Source organism: Mobula hypostoma, chromosome 15 (genome assembly GCF_963921235.1).
Source record: "Mobula hypostoma chromosome 15, sMobHyp1.1, whole genome shotgun sequence".
Classification (NCBI taxonomy): domain Eukaryota; kingdom Metazoa; phylum Chordata; class Chondrichthyes; order Myliobatiformes; family Myliobatidae; genus Mobula; species Mobula hypostoma.
In genome coordinates, this window is record NC_086111.1 from 69,997,930 (window position 1) to 70,025,766 (window position 27,837).

The 27,837-nt window shown below is 44.3% G+C and overlaps 1 protein-coding gene across 3 annotated transcripts in view; it reads right to left on the reverse strand.

Annotated features, from left to right (window-relative positions):
• LOC134356953 (plexin-A1-like) overlaps positions 1-27,837 on the reverse strand; it is a 462,148-nt gene that overhangs the window by 182,363 nt on the left and 251,948 nt on the right. For all 3 annotated transcript variants that reach the window (XM_063068230.1, XM_063068229.1, XM_063068231.1), the window contains exons 8-9: positions 22,900-22,999; positions 6,151-6,265 (exon numbers count right to left, since the gene is read on the reverse strand). In XM_063068230.1, coding sequence (XP_062924300.1) covers positions 6,151-6,265; positions 22,900-22,999 — 215 coding nt within the window. The remainder of the gene's footprint in view (positions 1-6,150; positions 6,266-22,899; positions 23,000-27,837) is intronic.

A 27,837-nucleotide genomic window follows, 5' to 3' on the forward strand; every position in this document is an offset into this window, starting at 1 on the left:
ATCACTCAATTACACAAGCAAATAGCAACGTGTAGATTCGCAATGTGGGTTAGCACGGAGTCGATAGGCTGATGGGCCTGTTCTCACACTGTCCGTCACTGTGACCTGAGGTGCAGTAGTTGATAGTGGAGGCTAACGGGATACAGATTTTTACCTCAAGGGGGCTGGAGTCTAAGAACCGTGAAGTCTCACTGCAGTTGTACAGTGGAGAGACAAAATCCAAATTAGTTTTGTATAGAACACAGAAAAGGGACAGGCCTTTTGGTCTGTGCCAAACCAATTAAATTAGTAATCCAATGGCCAACCAAACTAAACTCTTCTGCCTACACAATGTCCATATCCTTCCCTTTTTCTCTGATTCATGTGTCTATCGTAAAGGTCTCTAATGTTTCTGCCATCAGTCTGCCAGCCCGGGCAGCAGATTCCAGGCACCCAATGCTCTGACTCACTTCTCCTGTGAACTTACTTCCTTCTCACTTAAAAGCACACACTCTGGTATCAGACTTTTAACAGGTCAGCACAACATTGTGAGCCGAAGGGCCTGTATTATGTTGCATTGTTCTATGTTCTATATGCATTAAATACTTCCGATGATCCAATCTCCACAAGCCTCTGGGCAAAGGATTCCAGAGACTCACCACACTGTGTGGGAGAACATTTTTATGCACGATGGATTTTAATGACTAGCCTCGTATCTTGAAACAATTGGTATCATTCCTCACTCTTCTTTTCTCTTGGAAGCATGGCAGAAGATTAAATCATGAACACAAAAGGGATTCTGCAGATGCCAGAAATCCAGAGGAATACATGCAAAATGCTGGAGGAAGTCAGCAGGTCAGGCAGCATCCATGGAAAGGCATAAACAGTCGACGTTTCAAGCCCAGACCCTTCTTCAGGATTGAGAAGGAAGGGGAAGATGCTGAAGTAAAAAGGTTGGGGGAGGGGAAGGAGGATAGTTCGAAGGTGATAGCTGAAGCCAGGTGGGTGGGAAAGGTAAAGGGCTGGAGGAGAAGGAATCTGATAGGAGAGGAGAGTGGACCATGGGAGAAAGGGAAGGAGCAGGGACACAAGGGAAGTGATAGGCAGATGAGCAGAAGAGGGAAGATGCCAGAGTGGGGAATAGAAGAGGGAAGGGAGGAGGGGAAAAATTTTACTGGAAGGAGAAATCAATGTCCGTGCCACCAGGTTAGAGGCTACCTGGACAGAATATGAAATGTTGTCCATCCAAAGAGATTAAACATTGTACCAAGCCACCAAGATCAATCTGTTCTTCCTCAGGCAAGTGCCATGGGACTCTTAGATAGGTGCATGGATAAAAGAAAAATGGAGGGCTGTGCAGGAGGAAAGGGTTAGATTGATCTTGGGGTATGTTAAAAGGTCTGCATAACATTGTGGGCCGAAGGGCCTGTACAGTGCTGTACTATATTCTATGAACTACAAGATGTGCTGCCTCAAGATGTCATCTATCATCAAGGATTTCAACCATCTAGGTCACAACCTCTTCTCACTTCGACTTTTGGGCAGGAAGTACACAACCATGAGGTTCAGAATAGCTACATCCCTTCTACCATCCGGTTCTTGAACACAACCTGAACCTAACTTCAGCAACGCAAAACTACAGACCACTTCTTGCACTACCATGGATTTGTCTCCGATTATGTCTTTGATCTTGCACTAAGGTGGGGGTCCCCAAACTGGGGTCTACGGACCCCTTACTTAATGGTACTGGTCCAGGGCATAAAAAAAGGTTGGGAACCCCTACACTAAAGTCCTCCTTTTGCACAGTCATTTGGTGTATGATTGTTATATCATTTATATTCTGTGTGCCGTCTGTACCTGTGTGCCTGTGATGCCAGGAAGTTTTTCGTTGCTCTGTACTCATACACGAGGCCGTAACATAGCTTAGCTTGACCTACAGAACCTGCTTACAGTTCCATTTGTCCCCTGCCATCCTGGTCAAGCCTTGGGGATACTGGCAACCCCTCACCCCAATGGCTGAAGTCCCTAGAGACAGCTACAGGATGAGTCCAAGGTTGGAACAGTGAGAAACTGGAAAGGGTGGGGGGTACAGAAAAATAATGGTCCAAAAGAAAGCTGTGACTTCCTGAGATTAGAAGCATTTACACTGGTAATCTGTTCCTGTAAAGCAGAGGGTGTCCAGAGATTTTGCTGAACTGCATCATGTTCTTGGAGACAAGGCCATCTCTCATGGATATGTATTGTCTACCAACACTGATAACCGCCCAGATACACGGTATCAGCTGTTACCCCAGAGGAAATGATAGTCATTAACCCTGCATCGACCTGCCTGATATATTTTGGTTTCTTCCAGCTGCACTGTGCGGCCGACACAGATCATTCCACCTGAAGATCATTCGTAATCTAAACCATCTCTTCATTTAGGTCCAGCAGGTGGTCATCACTGCCCAGGACCTGTATCCACTGCACGTCCTCGAATGCCCCAGGAGTGATGGTTCAACTTGGAGAGATGTTAACGAAAGACCAAACTGGACTCACATACAGGCCTGGCGAGTTTGAAGATCTCCTCCCCCGACTGAAAATACTGATGCAATGACAAAGAAGGCGTGCAGAGGCTATATTTCGTTAAGCATTTGAGGAGATTTGGTATGCCACCAAAGACTCTTGCAAATTTCTCTACAGGTGTACCATGGAGAGCATTCTAACTGATTGCATCATCTGGTATGAAGGGCTCACTGTGCAGGATAGCAAAACACTGCAGAGGTTTGTAAACTCAGCCAGCTCCATCATGGGTCCTGGCCTCCCCAGCAGCAGGGACGTCTTTAAAAGGCAATGCCTCAAAAAGGCGGCATCCAACATTAATAACTCCCATCACCAGGCTAAGGTTAAATCAGGTGTTGCTGGACAGTGAGGCTCGAAGGGCCGGAAGTGCCTATTCCGCTCTCTGTCTCAATCAATAAATAAATTATAAGAATGCTGATTGTGCCTTAAATGAAATCCTTCTTAGCAACACACAAAGCCAGCTGTTTTTTTTTAAATTTTTGCAAATTCTTTCTGCAGATTTTGTGTGCAGTGACAGAAAACAAAAGCTAGCCCTAAGAATTGATTGGCCCCTGGAAGTTGCCTGTTTCTGACCTCAGAGAGACATTTCTCAAAACACTTCACCCTTCCAACGTAATGATGACTTGCTCTTCAGTTTAAATGCCAGGCAATTAACCTTTGCAACACAGTTTTATAAAGAGAGGTAATCCATTTCCTGAATGAGATACGGGTTCCAATCCTGTTTAATGTTAACGCAACTGTTCCTGAGAAACACAAACACCTCTGTATACATTTTGCAGAGAGCTGTGGACAGAGCTCAGCCTATCCCACAAACCTAGCCTGCCCTCCATGAAATCTGTCAATGCCTCTCATTGCCTCAGGAAAGCGGTCAGCGTAATCAAAGACCCCACCCACCCCGAGCAGTCTTTCCATATAACCGATTGCTCATCCCTGAATCCCATCATGAAGGACCCCACCATCTGGGACATGCCCTCTTTGCGTTACCACCATCGGGGAGGAGGTACGGGAGCCTGAAGACCCTTGCTCAGTAATTCTGGAACAGCTTCTTCACTTTGCCGTCTGGTTTCTGAACAGTCCACGAACCTGTAACACTACCTCATTAGTCCTTCTTTTTGCACTATTTGTGATTACAAGTCTGCTTCTGTTTTTGAGATCAGTGCCCACTCAAAAGCCCCCATCACGAAAGGTGGAAACAGGTAAGGCCAGCCAGCAGGGCTCTGGTGATGCTGTACCGGGCCAATGCCCTGTACAGTGGATGCAATGGATTACAGAAACATTGATGTCTCCAACCACACCATGGACTTTAGACGATGGAGACAGATCACCAATGGCCTATGCTCCACTAGGAGCTAAGTGTCCAAGAAGAAGAAGGAGACCCTTTCAAAAGCCTTCACATCTTTTGTCAAGTGCAAACACAATACTCCAACAGAAGTTCAGTGAGACCCTCTCGCACTGCTCCCCCTCTGTGATCTCTGTTGCCTTCTGGTTCTTAGACTATGTGCTCACCCAGACTCACTACTACAGCCACATGTCCTTCCTGGGAACTTGTCCCCACTGCCATCTTGTGCTACATTGTTTCCAGTTCCACTTCCAGGTCTCCCTGTTTGGGCCCAGTGAGGATTCCAGTTACCTGTGTTCAACTGACTGCTTCTCCCACCTCTTTTCCCTCTATTTTTTTCTCCTCCCTCTTACGCCCCTCCTCCTTCCCATTATTCTATGGTCTACTGTCCTCTCATTCAGCCCTTTACCTCTTCCACGTATCACACTTCCCAGCTTCCCTCATTATCTGCTTCTCCAACCCATCCACCTTCTCCCTCAACTGATCTCCCCTATTCCTGCTGACTTATACTTTTTCCACTCAATCCACCCTTCTTATTCTTCTCTCTTCCTTACCAGCCCGAACGAAGGGGCTCAACCTGAAACATCAACTGTTTATTCCCCTCCATAGATGCTGAAGAACTCACTGAGCGCTGAGTTCCTCCAGCATTTTGTGTGTGTTGCTGAAGATTTCCAGTACCTGCAAAATCTCTGGTATTTAACCATAAAACCATAAGATATAGGAGCAGAAGCAGGCCATTCGGCCCATCGAGTCTGCTCCGCCATTCAATCACGAGCTGATCCAATTCTTCCAGTCATCCCCACTCCCCTGCCTTCTCCCCATCCCCTTTGATGCCCTGGCTAATTAAGAACCCATCTATCTCTGCCTTAAATACACCCAATGATTTCGCCTCCACAGTCCCTCATGGCAACAAATTCCACAGATTTACCATCCTCTGACTAAAGTAATTTCTCTGCACCTCAGTTCTAAAAGGATGTCCTTCAATCCTGAAGTCGTGCTCTCTTGTCCTAGAATCCCCTAACATGGGAAATAACTTTGCCATATCTATTCTGTTCATGCCTTTTAACATTTGGAATGTTTCTATGAGATCCCGCCCTCATTCTCCTGAACTCCAGGGAATACAGCCCAAGAGATACCAGATGTTCCTCATACGGTAACCCTTTCATTCCTGAAATCATTCTCGTGAATCTTCTCTGAACCCTCTCCAAAGTCAGTATATCCTTTCTAAAATAAGGAGCCAAAACTGCACACAATACTCCAAGTGTTGTCTCAAGAGTGCCTTATAGAGCCTCAACATCACATCCCTGCTCTTATATTCTATACCTCTAGAAATGAATGCCAACATTGCATTCACCTTCTTTATAACTGACTTAATCTGGAGGTTAACCTTTAAGGGTATCTTGCACAAGTCCCTTTGCATCGCTGCATTTTGAATTCTCTCCCCATGTAAATAATAGTCTGCCCGTTTATTTCTTCCACCAAAGTGCATGACCATACACTTTCCAACACTTGCCACTTCTTTGCCCATTCCCCAAACTATCTAAGTCTCTCTGCAGGCTCTCTGTTTCATCAACACTACCCGTTCCTCCACCTATCTTTGTATCATCGGCAAATTTAGCCACAAATCCATTAATATCGTAGTCCAAATCACTGACAGAGATGGACACAATACTCTAGTTGTGTTTTATAAAGGTTCATCCAATCCCTCTCCCATGCTGTACATATCTTAAGCCAGGATCTCGTGTGGTTCTGTGTTTTTTACATATACTCCCAGTTGACGGAAGGTCAGCTAGCCCCTGGTGGGCAAAGGAAATGCTTCAAAGATAACATCAAAATCAGCCCGAAAAAATTCAACGTTACGTCTAAACGCTGGGAAGACATTGCACTCAATAGACACACCTGGAAGAAATCAGTTCGAGAGGGAGCTGTGCTGCGAAAACGACCTCCGCTGTGCAGCAGAAAACAAGCAGCAGCTGTGACAGGCAAGACTGAACAACCACAGCCATATCCACAGCCGCCACTTACTCTTGGCCAAAACTGCACCAGAGGACCTTCCAATAGACAACCTTTTAGGGCTTGGGCGATCACATCAATACTACATACACCCCCAAAATCCTTATGTACTTTAGCCAGACCCTCATGTGGCCCATGCCTTATTTTCCCCACAGTTCTGTGTTCTTACACTGCTTTTCAGATGGGGTTTGCTAATGCAAGGTTCCTGGGGCGAAACTGAGAGCTCTGGGTTTGGAAACGGCGGGAGCGGACTTTACCTCCGACGTGTTCACTCGCCCTTCTTGGAAGGAGCAGTCAGCCGCGTTCTGGGTACAGATGTGTCGATACTTGCACCAGTGGCAGGGGAAAGAGCCGTCAACACAGGAGAGGCAACTGCAAGGGAGAGAAAGGGAGAGAGAGAAATCAGCGACAGGGAGACAATTCCCAATCTATGCCCGAGAGAATTCATGGCACCCATTCCAGCTCTGCGGGGTGTTTGATCCACATCTCTCTACATCTGCAAACCCAAAGGTATGGAATCTTCAATACACAGGGTGACAGAACCTCCAGCTTCAGACTGAGCCAACACCTTCGTACCACAGCATCCAGGGCATCTTCCAGACGCCAAGTCATTGGGTATTTTTAAAGTGGAGGTTAATAGGTGTCAATGGTTACTGCGAGACGGCAGGAGGATGGGGTTGAGTGGGATAATAAACCAGCCATGACTGAATAGTAGAGCAGACTCGATGGACTGTATGGCCTCATTCTGCTCCCATATCTTAAGATCTTAAGAGGCGGTGCCTTAACAAAATGGCATCCATCACCATCCGGGACAGGCCCTCTTCTCATTACTGCCATCAGAGAGAGGTGCAGGAGTCTGAAGACCCAAAATCAATTATTCAAAAACAGCTTCTTCCCCTCCGTTGTCAGATTTCTGAATGGTCCATGGACCTCATTACTTCCTTTTGGTTTGTGCTATTTATTTAGACTAATTTTTATGCCTTTGCTCTGTACTGCTGCCACAAAACAACAAATTTCATGTCATATGTCAGTGATTTATTCTGATTTATTTTGCTAAACTCTGCCAGGCCAGAATTAACAGTCAAAACAGGGTCTTGACAACATCATTCATCTGACCAATAGGGATTTACAGTTCAAATAGGGACCCTCCAATCTCATTCTCCTGACAACAGGCGTTGACAAATCTGATTCCTCCCATCTCATTCTCCTGACCAATGGGAATTAACACACCACACTGGGCCTATCCCACCTCATTCAGCTAACCAGTGTGAATTTACAATCCAAACAGGGCACCACCCACCTCATTCAGATGACCAATAGGAAGTAGGAATCCAAACAGAATCCCCCCCACCTTATTCTCCTGACCAACAGCAATTAATACTCCAAAAAGAGCCCTTCCTACCTCATTCAGCTGACCAATGGGAATTAACTGTCTAAACGGGGCCTCATCCACCTCATTCACTTGACCAATTACAGGCCAGGTACCTAACAGATGCAGCCCGAGTTCCTTCGTATTTTGTGTGTGTTGCTCTTGGTTTCTAGCATCTGCAGAGTCTCTTATGTTTATGAATTTGAGGAGGTGTGAGGAGAACGATTTTGGCGTGTGGAATATTCAATCAGGGTGTGGAATATACAATCAGGGATGGAAAAATGTAGGCAGATTCAGCGGGCTGGATATCTAACAGAGAAAGAAATCTGCAGGGCTATGGGGACAGGTGGGATGTGGGAACTGGCACTGGGCTAGTATTAACCTGATGGGATGAATGTCCTTCAAGAGTTGGAAAAGAACCTCCAAACCCCATACTCCAGCATTCTGAAATTCTCCTGCATTCTTCGGAAGGGCCTATTCTGTGCTGTATCTCAAATAAATGAAAAATATTGGGGCAGACTAGGAGCAGAGAGCACAGCTTCAGAGAACTAATACCACAACCTTTAGCGACTGGCAGTGTCTGTGGTGTTTTGCAATGCCTTGTGTTGAGGTATGTCAGACGGAGAACTCGTCAGCTCAATCCAGCCCGCAGTTGGTAAGTGAGGGGCCACTTGCTGCCAGCTCTGGCAGTCTGGAGAGACAGAGAGAAAGAGAGAGAGAGGGAGACACACACAGAGAGTGAGTGAGAGAGCGAGAGATAAAGAGAAAGAGAGAGAGAGAAAGAAAGAAATGAGCTCCCCAGCCAAACTCAGACTGACATCACGCACTTGGCAACTGCATAAAAGGCCCATTAGCTAATTGGACGTATAACTTGAAGCAGAGACAGCCTGCCAAAACATCAATCCTTCTGACATTGCAGGCTTACTGAGGAAAGGACTGCAGTCAACGATGCCGAACGAGACCCGTTTGTCCCCTCTGCATCCCAAACCCACTCAAGCTCCACAACTGAGCTGGCACTGAGGTGCCACTGCCAACCGATTATGGAAAGGGCCAGGCAGAGGATGTTTCCTCTGGGACAGCACGGTAGCGTAGTGGTTGGCACAACACTTCACAGTACTGGCAAACCGGGTTCAAATCCCGCCACTGGCTGTAGAGAGTTTGTACATTCTCCCTGTGAACACGTGTGTTTCCTCTGGCTGCTCCGATTTCCTCTCTCGGTCCAAAGACAAACCAGTTAGTAGGTTAACTGATCATTGTAAATTCTCCCGTGATCAAGCTTGGATTAAATCGGGGGAATTGCTGGGCAGTGTGGCTTAAAGTGGGGGAGTCTCAGCCTCAGAACAGAAGGACGTCCCATTAGAACAGACATGAGGAGGAATTTCTTTAGCTAGAGTGTGACGAATCTGAGGAATTCATTGCCAAGTCATTGGGTATATTTAAGGAGGAGGTTGATAGTCAGGACATCAAAAGTTACGGGGAAAAGAAAGGAGAATGGGTTGAGAGGATAAACACAGCAGCCATAATAGAATAGTGGAGCAGGTCCAATGGGCCAAATGGCCTAATTCTGTTCCTATGTCTTATGGTCTACTTGGGTGGGAGAGTTCAGATGGGAGAGGATTAAGATAAAGGGAGAATTACGGCAGGGGTAAGTGGAGGGAAAGGGAAAATTAAGACTTTGATAGACATGCAGGAGAAGAGACAATGTGAGTTTGCATTTTGGGCTGAATGACCAAATTCTGTTCCTGTGACCAAAACCAGGGAAATCCTGGGGAGCTGCAGGACATGTCAGTTTGTAATCAACACCTCTCCTACCCTCGGGAGTGAGACCATAACCAGAAGACCACAAGATCTAGGAGCAGAATTAGGCCATTTGTAATGAGGATGTAATGACCCTGGTGAAAGAGGTGGATGAGGAGGAAGTATAACACCATATATTGAGCTCAGTACAGCACAGGAGACCCTTTGGCCCACAAGGTCATGTCAACCCATATTGTCAGAACAGAATAATACCACCTTGTCTGCACGGAGTCAATATTCTCTCATTCCCTGCTTGCTCCTGTGTCTCTCTGAATGTCTCTTAAACTTTGCGATTACATCTGCTTCTATCACTATCACTGGCGGCCCGTTCCAGGGCAATACTGTTATCAAAAAAATCACACTCTACACATCTCCTTTAAACTACCTCTCACCTTCAAGTTATATCCTGTGGCACTGGACATTTCCACCCTGAGAAAGAGATTATATCTACCCCTCTCGTAATATTATAAACTTCTATCATGTTCCCTGGGCCTCCGATCCTCCAGAGAAGACAACCCCCAAGTTTGTTCAACCACTCCTTGTAGCTCACGCTCTCTGATCCAGGCAGCACCCTGGTGAACTCAGTGACGAGGCGTTTTGAAAGGTCGGTGATGAAACACATCAACTCCTGCCTGGGAAGTCACTTGGATCGCTCCAATTTGCCCACCAGATCAACAGGTCTACAGCAGATCCCATTTCATTGGCTCTTCACTTAATCCTAGCACATCTGGACAGCAAAGATGCATGCATTAGGATGTTCTTTATCAACTACAGCTCGGCATTCAATACCACTGTCCCCTCAAAACTAATCATAAACTTCAAGACCTTGACTTCAATACTTCCTTGTGTAATTTGATCCTTGATTTCCTCACCTGGCAACAACATTTCCTCCACAATTTCCATCAGCACAGCTGCACCACAAGGATGTGTGCTTAGCCCCTGTTCAAATCACATTACACTTCTGACTGTGTGGCTAAGTGCAGCTCTAATGCCATATTCCAGTTTGCTGACAACATCACTGTTGTCCAATCAAGTCAGGTCAAGTCAAGTCAAGTCAAGTTTATTGTCATTTCGACCATAGCTGCTGGTACAGTACACAGTAAAAACCAAACAACATTCCTCCAGGACCATGGTGCTACATGAAACAACACAAAACTACACTAGACTATGTGAGACAGCACAAGGCTACACTAGACTATGTAAAACAACATAAAAACTGCTCTAGACTACAGACCTACACAGGACTACATAAAGTGCACAAAACAGTGCAGGGCAGTACAATAATTAAAAACAAGACAATAGGCACAGTAGAGGACAAATTACAATAAAATAATAAATGATGTAGATGTCAGTCTAGACTCTGAGTTATTGAGAAGTTTGATGGCTTGGGGGAAGAAACTGTTCACAGTCTGGTCGTGAGAGCCTGAATGCTTCGGTACCTTTTGCCAGATGGCAGGAGGGAGAAGAGTTTGTGTGAGGGGCGCGTGGGGTCCTTCACAATATCGTTAGCTTTGTGGGTGCAGCATGTGGTGTAAATGTCTGTAATGGCGGGAAGAGAGACCCCGATGATCTTCTCAGCTGACCTCACTATCCGCTGCAGGGTCTTGCGATCTGAGACGGTGCAATTCCTGAACCAGGCAGTGATGCAGCTGCTCAGGATGCTCTCGACACAACCTCTGTAGAATGTGGTGAGGATGGGGGGTGACAGATGGACTTTTCTCAGCCTTCACAGAAAGTAGAGACGCTGCTGGGCTTTCTTTGCTATGGAGCTGGTGTTGAGGGACCAGGTGAGATTCTCCGCCAGGTGAACACCAAGAAATTTGGTGCTCTTAATGATCTCTACGGAGGAGCCGTCGATGTTCAGCAGAGAGTGGTCGTTCCGTGTCCTCCTGAAGTCAACAACCATCTCTTTTGTTTTGTTCACATTCAGAGACAGGTTGTTGGCTCTGCACCAGTCCATTAGCCGCTGCACCTCCTCTCCGTATGCTGACTCATCGTTCCTGCTGATGAGACCCACCACGGTTGTGTCATCGGCGAACCTGATGATGTGGTTCAAGCTGTGTATTGCTATACAGTTGTGGGTCAGCAGAGTGAACAGCAGTGGACTAAGCACACAGCCCTGGGGGGCCACCGTGCTCTGTGTGATAGTGTTGGAGATGCTGCTCCCGATCCAGACTGACTGAGGTCTCCCAGTCAGGAAGTCTAGGATCCAGTTGCAGAGGGAGGTGTTCAGGCCCAGTAGGCTCAGCTTTCCAGTCAGGTGCTGAAGAATGATTGTGTTGAATGCTGAACTGAAGTCTATGAACAGCATTCGAACGTACGTGTCTTTTTTGTCCGGGTGGATGAGGACCAGGTGGAGGGTGGTGGCGATGGCGTCGTCTGTTGAGCGGTTCGGACAATACGCGAACTGCAGGGGATCCAGTGAGGGGGGCAGCAGGGTCTTGATGTGCCTCAGATGAAGGTGGTGACAAATCAGCATAAAGGAAGGAGATTGAAAATCTGGCTGAGTGGTACCACAACAACAACCTCTCACTCAATGTCAGCAAGACCAAGGAGCTGATTATTGACTTCAAGAGGAGGAAACCAGAGGGCCATGAGACAGTCATCAATGGGGGATCAGAGGGAGAGGGTGAGCAACTTTAAATTCCTCTGTGTTATCAGTTCAAAGGACCTGTCCTGGGCTGAGCAATTATGAAGAAAGCATGGCAGTGCCTCTTCTTCCTGAGGAGTTTGCAAATATTCGGCATGACACCTACAACTCTGACAAGTTTCGATAGATGTGCAGTGGTGAGTATACTGACTGGCTGCATTACGGCCTGGAATAGAAACACCAAAATCTTTGAACGGAAAATCCTACAAAAAGTAGTAGATACAGCCCAGTTGATCACAGGTAAAGCCCACCCCACCATTGAGCACATCTACATGAAGTGTTGTCACAGGAGAGCAGCATCCATCATCAGGGACCCCCAACACCCGGGACATGCTCTCTTCTCACTGCTGCCATCAAGAAGAAGGTACAGGAACCCCAAGACTCACATCACCAGGTTCAAGCACAGTTATTACCCCTCAACCATCAGACATTTGAATAAAAGGGGATAACTTCAACCAACTTCACTCACCCCATCACTGAACTGTTCCCACAACCAACGGAATCATTTTCAAGGACTCTTCATCTCATGTTCTCGATATTTATTGCTTATTTATCTATTTTTTTCTTCTTCTTTTTGCTATTTACACAGCTTGTTGTCTCTTGCACACCAGTTGCCTGCCCCATTGGGTACGGTCTTTCAATGACTCTATTATAGTTATTGGATTTATTGAGTATGTCTGCAAGAAAATGAATCTCAGCATTGTATATGGTGAGAGATATGGAGCTTGATAATAAAATTTATTTTGAACGTTGAATCCTTCCCAAAATGTCCACATTCTTCCTATAATGAGGTGACCAGAACTGTATACAATACTTCATCTGGGGCCTAAGTGAAGTTTCACACAACAGTGCTGCAAGTTAACTTCCTGATTTGTATACTCGATGCCTCTAGTAATGACAGCAAGCCTGCCGCACGCCTTCTTTACCATTCTTATCTACTAGTATTGTCACGTTCAGGGAGGTATGGACTTAGACCTCAAAGTACTTCTGTACGTCAATTTCAGCCCTGCAGACTGGAGGTTGGGATGGTAGTGTAGTGATAAACGCAATGCTTCACGGTGTCAGTGATCAGCAATTGGTTTAACTCCCACCGCTAGCTGTAAGGTGTTTTTATATTCTTCCCTCGACTGCATGGGTTTCCTCCAGGTGCTCTGGTTTCCTCCCATAGTCCAAGGACAAATGGGATAGGGTTAGTACATTGTGGGCACGCTACGCTGGCAACTTAACATAGGGACACTTATGTTCCATCCACCATTTTGCATGCCACCTTCCCTGCAATGAAGCCAATTGAAAGTGAATTAAGAAAGGTACCAGACTACGCTATAATTGTCTGCATGCCGAGCACCGTGAGTCATTGCCCAAATGAGAACAAACAGGGTCTGGTGTCAACCCCTGCTGAAGTTTATTGTATTTTTTGTGTATTGCGCTGCACTGCTGCTGCAAAGCGACACATTTCACGACATACGTCAGTTGTACTAAGCCTCATTCTCATTCTGAGTAACACACACACAAAATGCTGGAGGAACTCAGCAGGTCAGGCCACATCTATGGACAGGAATAAATACATTTTGTGTGTGTTGCTCTGGATTTCCAGCACCTACAGAGTTTCTTGCATTTACGATTTCTAATTTATTTTGGCATTGTGTTCACTGCAGTCACTGAGGGCTGTAGGGCCCGTTCCTGTGCTATACTGTTCTATGTTCACTGAAGGCACAAGGATGGGAGAGTAAAGGGGGTGGAGGCAGGAATTTAACCACAAATGCTGCAATGAACTTGGGCTACTTGGCAACTAACATGAAAAAATGCAACCAGCGCTGAAGATTCCTCTCCAAAAAAGTAATCCGGGGGAGTTCTTAATTATTCATAACTTCAGGCAAAAAGAATGAAAATGCATATTTCAAAAGGAACTTTAACATCTTTGAAGCAATTAGTTTGTACTTTTAATCTCTTAGGTCCCAGATTACATGGTGCACTTTCATTTTAGAAAATGCACCAGACTGTATCACAAAATTATAACCCGGAGCTAAAAGAGCACTTAAAATAATTTCTCTCTTTTAATCATGTTCACCCCAAATCTATCAGAATGCATTATATCCAGCAAAAAAACATCCGACTGGTTATTTTCTTTAAAGTAAAAAGTGAGCTTGTTTATCAGTATGATTAAAAAGATGGTAATTGGAGATTTATTAATATGCAAATTTATTTCAACCTTAATAGCACATGTTAATTAACACAGAACCTTGGATGTCGGCATGCAAGAAAATTGTGTTTTTTATTCATGTTAAAAGAAATTAATCAAGTTCTTTTTTCCTCCCCCTTGTTGATCTATGTCAAGACCCCACCGCACCCAAGACCCACCCATCCTACATTATTCCGGCACTCCCTGAATCCCTGTTCCAGGGAGCTAGGTTCTGGATTCAAACAAAGAAATGATTTGTATTTCCAGCTGATCTTTCGCCAAGATGGGACATCCCAAATAGCCCTGCAGCTGACAAAATATTTTTCAAAATGTGCTCATAAACTCCCGACAGCCAATTAAGTTCCCTAAACAGTAAGGCCATAATCCACTCTAACGATACATTTTGGCACAAGAGACCATGGAGGACACCTTTGGGCTAAACACGTGACAATACCGAAGGACAGCGGGTAAAATGTTCCAAGGTTCTTGATTAACAGGTTATCCTTCAGCCAATATAATATCACTGGAAAATAGATAAGCAATTTGCTATCACGTCACCACAAGACCATTTCTTCAGCCCCCTTCTCTACTCCGACTGCATGGCCACGTTCTGCTTCAACATCTATGACAGGGATTCCCAATCTGGGGTCCACGGGCCCCTAGGTTAATGGTAAAGCTCCAAGGCATAGAAAAAGGTTGGGAACCCGTGGTCTACAAGCTTCCAGATGATGTCACAGTATCCTGTGACACAAATCTCAAATAACAATGAGTCAGAGTACAGGAATCAGATAGACAGCCTAGTGGTGCAACTGTAATGAAAACCAATTTCCCCCGGGATCAATAAAGTATGACTATAGTGACATGCTAACAGCATTTCCCTCACTCTCGATGAAACAAAGGAGCTGGTCCTTGACTTCAGGACAGGGGTGGGGTGGGGGGTGGTGGTCCACATGCTTCTGTCCACATCAATGGCTCATGTGAAGAGCACTGAGAGCTTCAAGTTCCCAAGTGTGAACATCACCTACAGCCCGTCCTGGTCCAGACGGAACTAACGGGGAAAACTTCACCCAATTCCTCTTGCCTCATCATTAAAATGTTCGCACAACTAATGGACGCTTCATCTCATGTTCTCATTATTTATTGCTTATTGATTTACAATTATTGTTTCTTCTTTTAGTATTTGCACACTTCGTTGTCTGGTTGAACACCCAAGTTGGTGTGATTCGGATATGGCAATAATCCTATAGATTTATTGAGTATGCCTACAAGAAAATAAATCTCAAAGTGACATATATGTATTTTGATAATTAATTTTACTTTCTGAACTCTGAACTTTGATTTATTTTTCACATGTACATTGAAACGTAGAGTTAAATGCATCGCTTACATTAACAACCAACGCAACCTAACAATGCACTGGGGGCAGCCCACAAGTGTCACCATGCATTCTGGCACAAGGTAGCAAGCAGACCATATTAATGAACAAGGCAAGCAACAACAGCAAAACAACCACCATTCCTCTCACCCTCCCACCCTCCCACCCACACCGACAGTCCTCCAATAAATGGTCAAGGAAGCTCACCAACGCCTCAACTTCCTCAGAAGAGAAATTTGGCATGTCCCCGTTAATCCAAGCCAACTTCCATCTACAAACCACAGGAAGCATCTATCTGGATGCATAGCAGCATGTGATAAATAAATCTGAGAGCTTGAAATACAATCTGGCAGCTCCACTGTTACTAATTTTTTTTAAATTCAGAGTCATTGAATTACTAGAAGGTAAATTCCCCAGCTGTTTTGGTGGGGTTTGAACTCACATCTCAGGGTCAATATGCTTGTGGATGCCTGTGCAGTGACCTAACCGGTCTATCATGCCTACACATCCTCAGGGCAGGAAGTCTGCTACCCTTACCCTCAGTGTCAGTCTGAAGTGAAATGGTCCGGCAAACTACCACAGTGCTCGCCGCAGAGAACACTGTTCCCACATGGGTTGCAGAGGTCCAAGAACCACCAGCTTCCCGAGGGACCGTTTGGGATGGGTATTAAATGATGCCTAGGATCACACAACAAGACCCAGGCTTCTTCTGGGCACATGGCCAAGATGCAAGGGCTGGGCAGAGTCAGACCACGTCAGGGTGGAAGTAGCTAACGCACTAAGGTGTATGTTTACGGTCACCGAGGGGGAGGTCAGAGGTAAGTTGTTTTTTTTTTACACCGAGAGTGATGGGTGTGTGGAACGTGTGCCAGAGATGGTGGTAGAGACAGATACAATAGGGACATCTTACGGCGCGTGGATGAAAGAAAAACCGAGGGCTTGGTATGAGGGTAGGGTTAGATTGATCTCGGACTTGTTCCTCAATCATTCTTTATTTACTTATAAGATAAAAGTAGCTTCATATGTACTTTGGTACTTTCTATACTGAATAAAGTGTATGTTCGTGATCTTCTGCTGTTGTAGCCCATCCACCAAGGCTCCCCGTGTTGTGCATTCAGAGATACTCTTCTGCACACCACTGTTGTAACACGTGGTTATTTGAGTTAGTCGCCTTCCTGTCAGCTTGAACCAGTCTGGCCATTTTCCTCTGATCCCATTTCTTCCCCTTTATGATTTTAGGCCTGAGAAACAACTGAAAATCTTCACCATGCCTGCATGTTTTTATGCACTGAGTTGCTGCCAAATAATTGGCTGAGTAGGTTTTTTCATTCACGAGCAGGGGAAGAGCTGTACCGAATAAAGTGGGTGCTGACTGAAGGGGAACGGAGGAGAACGTTGGGAGGTGTGTTCGTCGAGCCAGGATACTGGTGAAAGTGTGAGAAGCAGGCAGATTCCAGCATCGCAGTCCATGCGGCAGTCAGTGAACATGATGCAGCCTCAAAGGAGACCAGAAGGAACTTCAAACCAGTGTGTTGGTCTGTGACATCTGGGCCAAGCCTCCTGTGGGGCCAACTCACATTCTGATGTAAATTAGCCAACTGGTTAAAACTGTCAGACCCATTTAAATTAGAAACATCTTCAAAGATGAAGGAGAAGTAAATCTGAAATAAATAAAACTTCAGCAGACTTCTGACATTTGTGGTCACATATTCCGTGCATTTGAAAAGTTCACATGGAAATATGCTGAGATTCTTCCCGGGTGAAGAATGGGAACAATAAATGGAAAAGAAAAGAAGATTTCTCCCCCTGTTTCTCTGGCCAAGTGTGGATCAGTGTCTTTCCCCACAGCCCTCCCCTAAAACAGAGAATGTCTCCAGACATCCCACCCTGCAAAAACTCATCTCAGGGAGGTAGCACCATCAATTTGCGGGAGACTTCCGGGAGAGGTGGGATGTCTGCAATAGAGTACCTCCTTAGCAGCTAGCCAGCTAGGTTAAATAACGTTAGCTATGCTAATGAACGAATGACACCTGTTAAACTCACCTCAACATGTCTTTTACAGTCTTAACCCACCATGGGCAATAGAAAAGTTACTGTTGCAAACAGCACAGCGAGCAACACTGTCATTATTTTTGACCCCTATTAGGCAGGGGTACACTTTAGTGTAGTCTGGGGTGACGTACGTTTTATGCTTTTTTTGGAACACTCTGCAATGGCGCGCTCTCGCGCTCTCTCTCGTGGTCTCTCGCACGCGCGCGCTCTTTCTTGCTTTTCTCTCGCTAGCTCTAAAAAAAAAATTGATTTCCGTGATATTGTATATAATTTGCGGGCATCAGGGAGCCACTATTAATATGCAGGAGACTCCCGTAAGTTCCGGGAGAGGTGGGATGTCTGTGTCTCTTGGTGCAAAGCCTTCTGTGTCACAGGGTGGTGTTATAAAGAGGGTTGGAATTATGATAGAAGATGATAAAGGTTGAATATTGAAAGGCCTAGAGGATGTTTCCATTAATGAGGGAGTCCAGAATCAGAGGGCACGAACTCAGAATAGAGGGACATTCCTTCAGAACAGAGTTGAGGAGGAGTGGTGAATCTATGGTGAACTTTCACTGCCACAGACAGCTGTGGTGGCCAAGTCACTGGGTATATTTAAAGTGGAGGTTCATAGTTTCTTGGTCACTCAGGGCATCAGCGGTTAAAGGGAAAAGACAGGAGAATGGGGTTGAGGGGGATATGAATCAGCATGATCAAATGGAGCAGCAGCCTCAATGGGCCAAATAGCTACAGAAAACGTGTTCTGCAAGTTAACAATAGAATGAGATAAACTGTGTGGCCAAGAGTCCATCTTATCAGAGAAGAGTCTGATAAAAAGCTGTCCTTGAGCCTGGTGGTATTGTACGCTTTTTATATTATACAGTGCCATGCAAAAGTTTGGGCACCCTGATCAAAATTTCTGTTACTGTGAATAGCTAAGCGAGTAAAAGGTGACCTGATTTCCAAAGGGCATAAAGTTAAAGATGACATATTTCTTTAATATTTTAAGCAAGATTACTTTCTTATTTCCATCTTTTACAGTTTCAAAATAACAAAAAAGGAAAAGGGCCCAAAGCAAAAGTTTGGGCACCCTGTATGGTCAGTACTTAGTAACACCCCCTTTGGCAAGTATCACAGCTTGTAAACGCTTTTTGTAGCCAGCTAAGAGTCTTTCAATTCTTGTTTGGGGGATTTTCGCCCATTCTTCCTTGCAAAAGGCTTCTAGTTCTGTGAGATTCTTGGGCCGTCTTGCACGCACTGCTCTTTTGAGGTCTATCCACAGATTTTCGATGATGTTTAGGTCAGGGGACTGTGAGGGCCATGACAAAACCTTCAGCTTGCGCCTCTTGAGGTAGTCCATTGTGAATTTTGAGGTGTGTTTAGGATCATTATCCTGTTGTAGAAGCCATCCTCTTTTCATCTTCAGCTTTTTTACAGACGGTGTGATGTTTGCTTCCAGAATTTGCTGGTATTTAATTGAATTTATTCTTCCCTCTACCAGTGAAATGTTCCCCGTGCCACTGGCTGCAACACAAGCCCAAAGCATGATCGATCCACCCCCGTGCTTAACACTTGGAGAGGTGTTCTTTTCACCCTTTTTTCTCCAAACATACCTTTGCTCATTGCGGCCAAAAAGTTCTATTTTAACGCAAACAACAGGAATTCTGCAGATGCTGGAAATTCAAGCAACATACATCAAAGTTGCTGGTGAACGCAGCAGGCCAAGCAGCATCTATAGGAAGAGGCGCAGTCGACGTTTCAGGCCGAGACCCTTCGTCAGGACTAACTGAAGGAAGAGTGAGTAAGGGATTTGAAAGCTGGGGGGGGGGGGGGGAGATGCAAAATGATAGGAGAAGACAGGAGGGGGAGGGATAGAGCCGAGAGCTGGACAGGTGATAGGCAAAAGGGGATACGAGAGGATCATGGGACAGGAGGCCTAGGGAGAAAGACGGGGGGGGGGGGTGACCCAGAGGATGGGCAAGAGGTATATTTAGAGGGACAGAGGGAGAAAAAGGAGAGTGAGAGAAAGAATCACTCTTCCTTCAGTTAGTCCTGACGAAGGGTCTCGGCCTGAAACGTCGACTGCGCCTCTTCCTATAGATGCTGCTTGGCCTGCTGCGTTCACCAGCAACTTTGATGTAAGTTCTATTTTAACTTCATCAGTCCACAGGACTCATTTCCAAAATACATCAGGCTTGTTCAGATGTTCCTTTGCAAACTTCTGACGCTGAATTTTGTGGTGAGGACGCAGGAAAGGTTTTCTTCTGATGACTCTTCCATGAAAATCATATTTGTGCAGGTGTCGCTGAACAATAGAACAGTGCACCACCGCTCCAGAGTCTGCTAAATCTTCCTGAAGGTCTTTTGCAGTCAAACAGGGGTTTTGATTTGCCTTTCTAGCGATCCTACGAGCAGTTCTCTCAGAAAGTTTTCTTGGTCTTCCAGACCTGAACTTGTTCTCCACCGTTCCTGTTAACTGCCATTTCTTAATTACATTACAAACTGAGGAAATGGCTACCTGAAAACGCTTTGCTATCTTCTTATAGCCTTCTCCTCCTTTTTGGCCATCATTTATTTCAATTTTCAGCATGCTAGGCAGCTGCTTAGAGGAGCCCATGGCTGCTGATTGTTGGGACAAGGTTTGAGGAGTCAGGGTATTTATAAAGCTTTGAAATTTGCATCACCTGGCCTTTCCTAATGATGATTGTGAACAGGCTATAGCCCTAACAAGCTAATTAAGGTCTGAGACCTTGGTAAAAGTTATCTGAGAGCTCAAATCTCTTGGGGTGCCCAAACTTTTGCATGGTGCTCCTTTCCTTGCTCTCACTCTATAAAATTGTACAAAACAAAAATAATACACTAATCTTGCTTAAAATGTTGAAAAGAATGTTTCATCTTTAACTTTATGACTTTTGGAGATCAGTTCACCTTCTACTCACTTAACTATTCACAGTAACAAAAATTTTGACCAGGAATGCCCAAACTTTTGCATGTCACTATATTTTTAATAGCTCATGCCCTCTAATCTAGGAAGCATCCTGCTGAACCTCTAGGATGCTTCCTAGATTAGAGGGCATGCTCTTCAAAGTCTCCACATCCCTCTTGTAGTAGGGCACAAGAACTGCACACAATACTCTAAGTGTGACCCAACCAAAATTTTGTACAGTTGCAACAGGACTTGCTGGCTCACACTGCCCCGGCCAATGACACGAGCATGTCATACCCCTTTCTATCTGCATAAATATCTGGCAGATACTGTGAATACCCAAACACTACAAATGTACAGAACAAACTCACAAAAATAGCAATGGGATTACAAACTATGTTGAAGAGACAGGCACCGTGGATGAGTCATCTGGTCATTTCTGACGTTGTGTCAGTGAAATAAAGAGGACAGACAGTATATTAGTCTTCACAAACAATAGAAAATCTGCAGATGCTGGAAATCAAAGTAATGCACAAAAAATGCTGGAAGAACTCAGCCGACCAGGCAGCATCAAGGGAAAAGCATAAACAGTCAACATTTCAGGCCAAGACCCTTCATCAGTACTGGAAAAAAGAGATTAGAAGTCAAAGTAAGAAGGTTGGTGGTGGGGGGGCAGGAAGGAGTGGAAGAAGTACAAGGTAGTAGGTGATAGGTGATGCAGGAGGAATTTGAAAGGAGAGGACAGAAACTGATAGAAACCTCCTGTATATCGGTGAGACCTGATGTACATTGGTAGACCGCTTCGCCGAGCACCTACGCTCCATCCGCCAGAAACAAGCAGAATCACCTGGTGGCCACCCATTTTAATTCTACTTCCCATTCCAACATGTCAGTCCATGGCCTGCTCTACTGCCACGATGAGGCCACACTCAGGCTGAAGGAGCAACACCTTACATTCTGTTTGGGTAGCCTTCAACCTGATGGCACAAACATTGATTTCTTGAATTTCCAGTAGTTACCCCTCCGCCTTCACTATTTCCCTCTCTTACCTTATCTCCTCATCTGCCCACCAACACCCTCTGGTATCCTTCCCCCTTCCCTTTCTTCCATGGCCTTCTACCCTCTCCTATCAGATTCACCCTTCTCCAGCCCTTTATCTCTTGCTCTTTCCTTTTCAATTTTTTATTAGTTTCAACATCATACACATTACAAAAAGTAAGTACAGAGCAATTGGGATTGCATCATTATTTAATAATAATTACTAAAGTTCACAGTCAGGTAACACATAGTTAGTAAACATCCCAAAATCACACAGATTAACAATAAAATATATAAAGAGTATACATAAAATACAAAAAATCATTAAAAAAAGAAAAAGAAAAAAAAAATCCCCTAAAAAAAAACTAATCTACTCAAACTAAAAGAAAACTAAGAAAAAGGAAAGGGCTATTATGATACCTCAGATAGAACCAGTAGGGTCGCCACTTCCGCTCCTCTCCCCATATATTGAAATCACAAAATAGATTTGGCAAGGGTCAAATTACATCATGTGGAAGTATTGAATAAATGGTCTCCAAGTCTCATCAAATTTAATAGATGGTCAAAAATGACACTTCTAATTTTTTCTAGATTTAAACAAGATATAGTTTGAGAAAACCAATGAAATGTAGTTGGAGGACTAACCTCTTTCCAACTCAATAGTATAGATCTTCTAGCCATAAGAGTAACAAAAGCAATCATCGGACAAGCTGAAGAGGTTAAATGATGGTTTTTTATCATTGGTAAATCAAAGATGGCAGGAATAGGATGAGGTCTTTATCTCTTTCAACAATTGACTTACCAGCTCCTTATTTCACCCCTCTCCCTCGCCCAGCTTCACCTATCACCTACTACCTTGTACTTCTTCCTCTCCTCCTCCTATATTCTTAATCTGACTTCTAATCTCTTTTATCCAGTCCTGATGAAGGGTCTCGGCCCAAAACATCGACTGTTTACTCTTTTCCATAGATGCTGCCTGGCCTGCTGAGTTCCTCCAGCATATTGTGGGTATATTAGTCTTATCTAAAAGATGGAATCCTTGACAATATATCATAAACATGTTAATATATATCACAAACAGAAGGAACCCAGCACTGACCTCTGCAGTGCACCACAGATGACCAGCCTCCAACCTCAAAAACTGCCCTCCACTACCTCTCTCTCCATCCTCCAAGCCAAACCTGTATCCAGTTTGCTCACTCACCATGGATCCCATATGAAATCACTTTCTGGACCTCATCAAGAGCCATGTTAAAAGTCTTTGTAGATAACATCTACAACCCAGCCCTTGTCAATCCTCTTGAGGTTCAAAACCTCAATTACATTTGTGGGATACTAATTAGTACCTACTTGTGTGCGTGCCTCTGATTAGCAAATGAAAATTAAACAAAAATTTTCATGTAGCAGGTACAGCATACCCTTGGAAGTACAGAAATATAGAGAGATTCCACTTAATAGTTGCCAATCTTTGCAGAGTGCCAAATTATTAATAGTTCTGGTTCCTAAGTGATGAATAGTCTGTTAAATGGTAGGTTTAAACGAAGGGTGTCAGAGTTCAGCTGATGACCAGATGGACTGTCCCAGCAGTAGGGCTGATCATGAGGGGAGAGTGCAGCGCCAGGAAACTGCACAAATACTCACGACTGGTGAACACTGCAGTTGTAGAACACAAAGTCCGTGCTGGCAAACTTCTTGCCGGTCTCCTTGGACTTGAGGTACAGCTTCACCACCCGCTTGTCTCCTGCACAAAGCAAATGGCGAGATGGTCATTAATGATGGATTCTCAAGGAGGATTAAATATATCAGCATCAATATCAAACACAGCAGTTCAGCCAAGATCATAAAACCCAACCTCCTTATTCTTAACCCTAATGAAAATCCAGTTACTTACATTCACATCTCTCCAACTCAATATTCCCAATGAAACCAATCCCTCTAGTTCCCCAAAATTCCCAATGAAATGCATCCCTCTAGCTCAACATTCCCAATGAAACCCATCCCTCCTAATTCAACGTTCCCATTGAAACCCCTCCCTCCAGCTCAACATTCACAATGAAACCCATCCCTTCAGCTCAACATTCACAATGAAACCCATCCCTTCAGTTCTACATTCCCAATGAAACCCATCCCTCCTGATCAACATTCACAATGAAACCCATCCCTCCAGCTCAACATTCCCAATGAAATCCATCCCTCTAGCTCAACATTCCCAATGAAACCCATCCCTCCTAATTCAACATTCCCATTGAAACCCATCCCTCCAGCTCAACACTTCCAGTGAAACCCATCCCTCCTGATCAACATTCCCAATGAAACCCATCCCTTCAGTTCCACAATATTCCCAATGAAATCCATCCCTCCAGCCCAACATTCACAATGAAACCCATCCCTTCAGTTCCACAATATTCACAATGAAACCCATCCCTCCAATTCAACATTCCCAACAAAACCCATCATTCCCAATGAAACCCATCCCTCCAGTTCTCCAACGTACCCAATAACACCCATCCCTCCAGCTCAGCATTCCCAATACCAGTTAAAGCTATAAAAGACTTGGGTAACTTTGTGCTCATCATTACTATAAGCTCTGTAAGATGTAGGAGCAAAATTAGACCTTTCAGCCTATTGAGGGTTGTCCACCATTCAGTTGTGGCTGATGTCTTTGTTTTTTCAACTCCAATTCTTTCAATTTCTCCCTGTAACCCTTAACCCCCCCTTACTAATCAAGAACATATCAATCTCTGCTTAAGTACAGGCCAAGTCTCCTCATCATCAAGGGCGTCTTCAAAAGCTGATGTCTCAAAATGGTGACATCCACGAATAAGGACCCCCGGCAATGAGGACATGCCTTCTTCTCATTACTACCATCAGAGAAAAGCTACAGCAGTCTGAAGACATACACTCAATATTTTAGCAACAGCTTCTTCCCCCCCGCCATCAGATTTCTGGTTAGCCCATAAAGCCATGAACAAAACTTCACAATTTTTTGTTCTGTTTTTGCACTACTTATTTAATTTCACTTTTAAATATACTTCATATTTCATATTATAATTTATATTTTATGTATTGTGTTGTACTGCTGCTGTGAAACAACAAACTTTGTGACATATATTGTACCTTTAAACTAGATTTGCATGAGGATGGGAACCAGATCATCAGAAAAGACAGTAGAGAGGTTATAGAGAAAGATATTAAGCCTACATACAAATTCAAGAATCAAAAGATTGAGCGTGGTGGGACTAACGTTTTGCGCTGCGTAAATTTCAATGCAAAGATAATTGCAGGAAAGGCATTGAGCTTAGGACATGAATCAGCATGGGAAATTATGAGTCTGTAGCCATTAGTGAGACTTGGTTGCAGGAGGGGCAGGACTGGCAGCTCAATTTTCTGGGATTCTGTTGTTTTAGACGTGATACAGCGGAAGGGATTAAAGATGGAGGGGTGGCATTACCAGTCAAGAGAAAATATTACGGCATTGCTCAGTCGGGACAGACTGGAGAGCACATCTAGTTAGGTATTATGGGAGGAACTGAGTAATAAGAAAGGTATGACCACATTAATGGGACTATATTTTAGACAATCCAACAGTCCATGACTTAGAGAAGAACATCTGAATAGAGATTGCAGACTGTTGCAAGGAGCATAACATTGCTATAGTAGGTGACTTTAACTTTCCTCATATTGATTCGACTCCCATTCTGTAAAAGGACTGGATGGGAAAGAGTTGGTCATATGTGTACAGGAAAGTTTCCTTAATCAGTACATAGAGGTCCCAATTAGAGAGAGTGTGATACTAGATCTCCTGTTAGGGAATGATACAGGGCAGGTGACAGAAGTTTGTGTAGGGGAACACTTTGCAACTACTAGTTTCAAGGTGATTATGGAAAAGTATAGGTGGGGTCCTTGAGTTTAGATTCTAAATTGGAGAAAGGCCAATTATGATGGTATCAGAAAGGATCTGGCAAGTGTGGATTAGGTCAGGTTGTTTTCTGACAATGGGTACTTAGTATGTAGGAAGCCTTCTAAAGTGAAATTTTGAGAGTACAGAGTTTGTATGTTGCTGCCAGAATAAAGGCAAGGATAACAGGTTTAAGGAACCTTGGTTTGTGAGAGGTATTGAGGCCCTGGTTAAGAAAAACAAAAGGAGGTGCATAGCAGGAATAGAAAGGTAGGAACAAATGAGATACTTGAGGAATGTAAGAAATGCAAAAGAACACTTAACAAGGAAATCTTGAGGGCTAAATTGAGAACAGGAAATGGGATGTTATGTTGAACTTGTATAAGACATTGGTGAGGCCTAATTTGGAGTATTGTGAGCAGTTTGGTCACCTATCTACAGGATGCAAATAAGATCGAAAGAGCACAGAGAAAATTTACAAGGATTTTGCTGGGAATGGAGAACCTCAGTTCAAGGTTAGGAGTTTATTCCCTAGAATGTAAAAGATTGAGAGGAGACTTGATAGAGTAATACAAAATTATCAGGGATATAGATAGGGAAAATGCAAGCAGGTGTTTTCCACTGAAATTGCGTGAGACTACAACTAGAGGTCATGGGTTAAGGATGAAAGGTGAAGTGTTCACTCAGAGGGTGGTGAGAGTGCAGAATGAGCTGCCAGCGCAAATGACGGAAGTGTAGTTGATTTCAACATTTAAGAGAAGTTTGGATAGGTACATGGATGGGAGGGGCATGGAGGGCTATGGTCCCAGTGCAGGTCAACGGGACTAGATGGGCTGAAGCCCCTGTTTTTGTGCTGTAGTGTTTGATGACTCTATCAGTGATATAGACCTGATTCTGATTCAAAATGTGACAAATACCACAGTTTCACCACTCTCTGGCTGAAGAAATTGTTCATCTCTGCTCTAAAGGGATGTCCCTTTATTCTGAGGCTGTGGCACCAGATCCTAGACACTCCTACTGAGAGAAACATGCTCTCCCCAGCCACTTTATCCAGGTCTTTCAGTATCCTTAAACACAAGAGATTCTGCACATTCTGGTTATCTTAAATATTCAGTATACACTAAGTTCCAGTGAGATCCCATCACCCCCCGCCCATCCATATGAACTCCATCAAGTATAGGCCCAGAGGCATCAAATGTTCCACATACACTCAGCAGACACTTAATTAGGTACAGATCTGGAACCAAGTGTGGTCTTCTGCTGCTGTAGCCCATTGATTTTAAGGCTAGATGTGTTGTACGCTCAGCGATGCTCTTCTGCATATCACTGTTGTTACGTGTGGTTATTCCAGTTACTGTCACCTTCTTGTCAGCTGGAACCAATCTGGCCATTCTCCCCTGACCTCTCTCGTTAACAAAGTGTTTTCACCCACAGAACTGCCGCTCACTGGATGTGTTTTTCTTTTGCTTTTTGCACTATTCTCGTAAACTCTAGAGAAAGTTATGCGTGAAAATCCCAGGGGATCAACAAATTCTGAGACACTCAAACCACCCCATCTGGCACCAACAATCATTCCACGATCAAAGTCACTTAGATCACATTTCTTCCCCATTCTGATGTTTGGTCTGAATGACAGCTGAACCTCTTGGCCATGTCTGCGTGCTTTTATGCATTGAGTTGCTGCCATGTGATGGACTGAGTAGAGATATGCATCAACGAGGTGTACTGTTGTACCAAATAAAGTAGCCACTGAGTGTATATTACACAGAGGTTCCTGAATAGTTAATACACTGAATTGAAATTCCACACTGCCATGCGGTATTTGACATTTCATGTTTCCGAAAGGCACTTCCAATAATTGGATCATTCGCCTGTTGTCCTTGTGACCAGAACCATCGGGAGCAAGGCACCAATAAACTTGTCAATCAAAGTGTGACGACACATCCTTGGTAGACGTGTCTAACACAGGAGGGCAGTCAAAGTCAAAAGAAATTTATCATCAAAGTACATATATGTCACCGTATACTACCCTGAGATTCATTTTCTTGTGGGCATTCAAAGTAAATACAAAGAGACCCCATAGAATTAATGAAAAACTGCACACAAAAACAGACAATCAACCAACGTGCAAAAGACAATAAATTGTGCAAACACAAACAGAAAAAAAACAAAATAATTATAAACAACCCATGGAATGACACAGGAGGGGTGCGGGACAGGTGGCAGAGAAGGAGTACCGGGGCGGGGGTACGGACACACCCAGCCCTGAGACACCAGGCAAGGTCATTTGACCCCAAACAATTGGTTTATTGGTCATTGCGGAACGTCCCTCTGGTACTTCCCGCTCCCTCCCCTCTCCCTCCCCTTTAACTCAACCCTCTCTCTGCCCCCTTCCCACTCTCAGTCCACAATAGAGACCCACATCAGAATCAGGTTTATCTTCACTCACGTAGGTCATGAAATTTGTTTTTTTTTGCGACAGCAGTACAGTACAGTACATACAATTTCTTCAGTACTGTGCAAAAGTTTTAGGCACCCTAGCTATATATATGTGTGCCTAAGACTTTTGCACAGTACTGTGTGTACCTATTTAATGATAGTCACTTACATTAAATTTTATATCTTGCACTGAACTACAGATTGCGTGACAAACACCAATGATGATAAAGTGATTCTGTTTC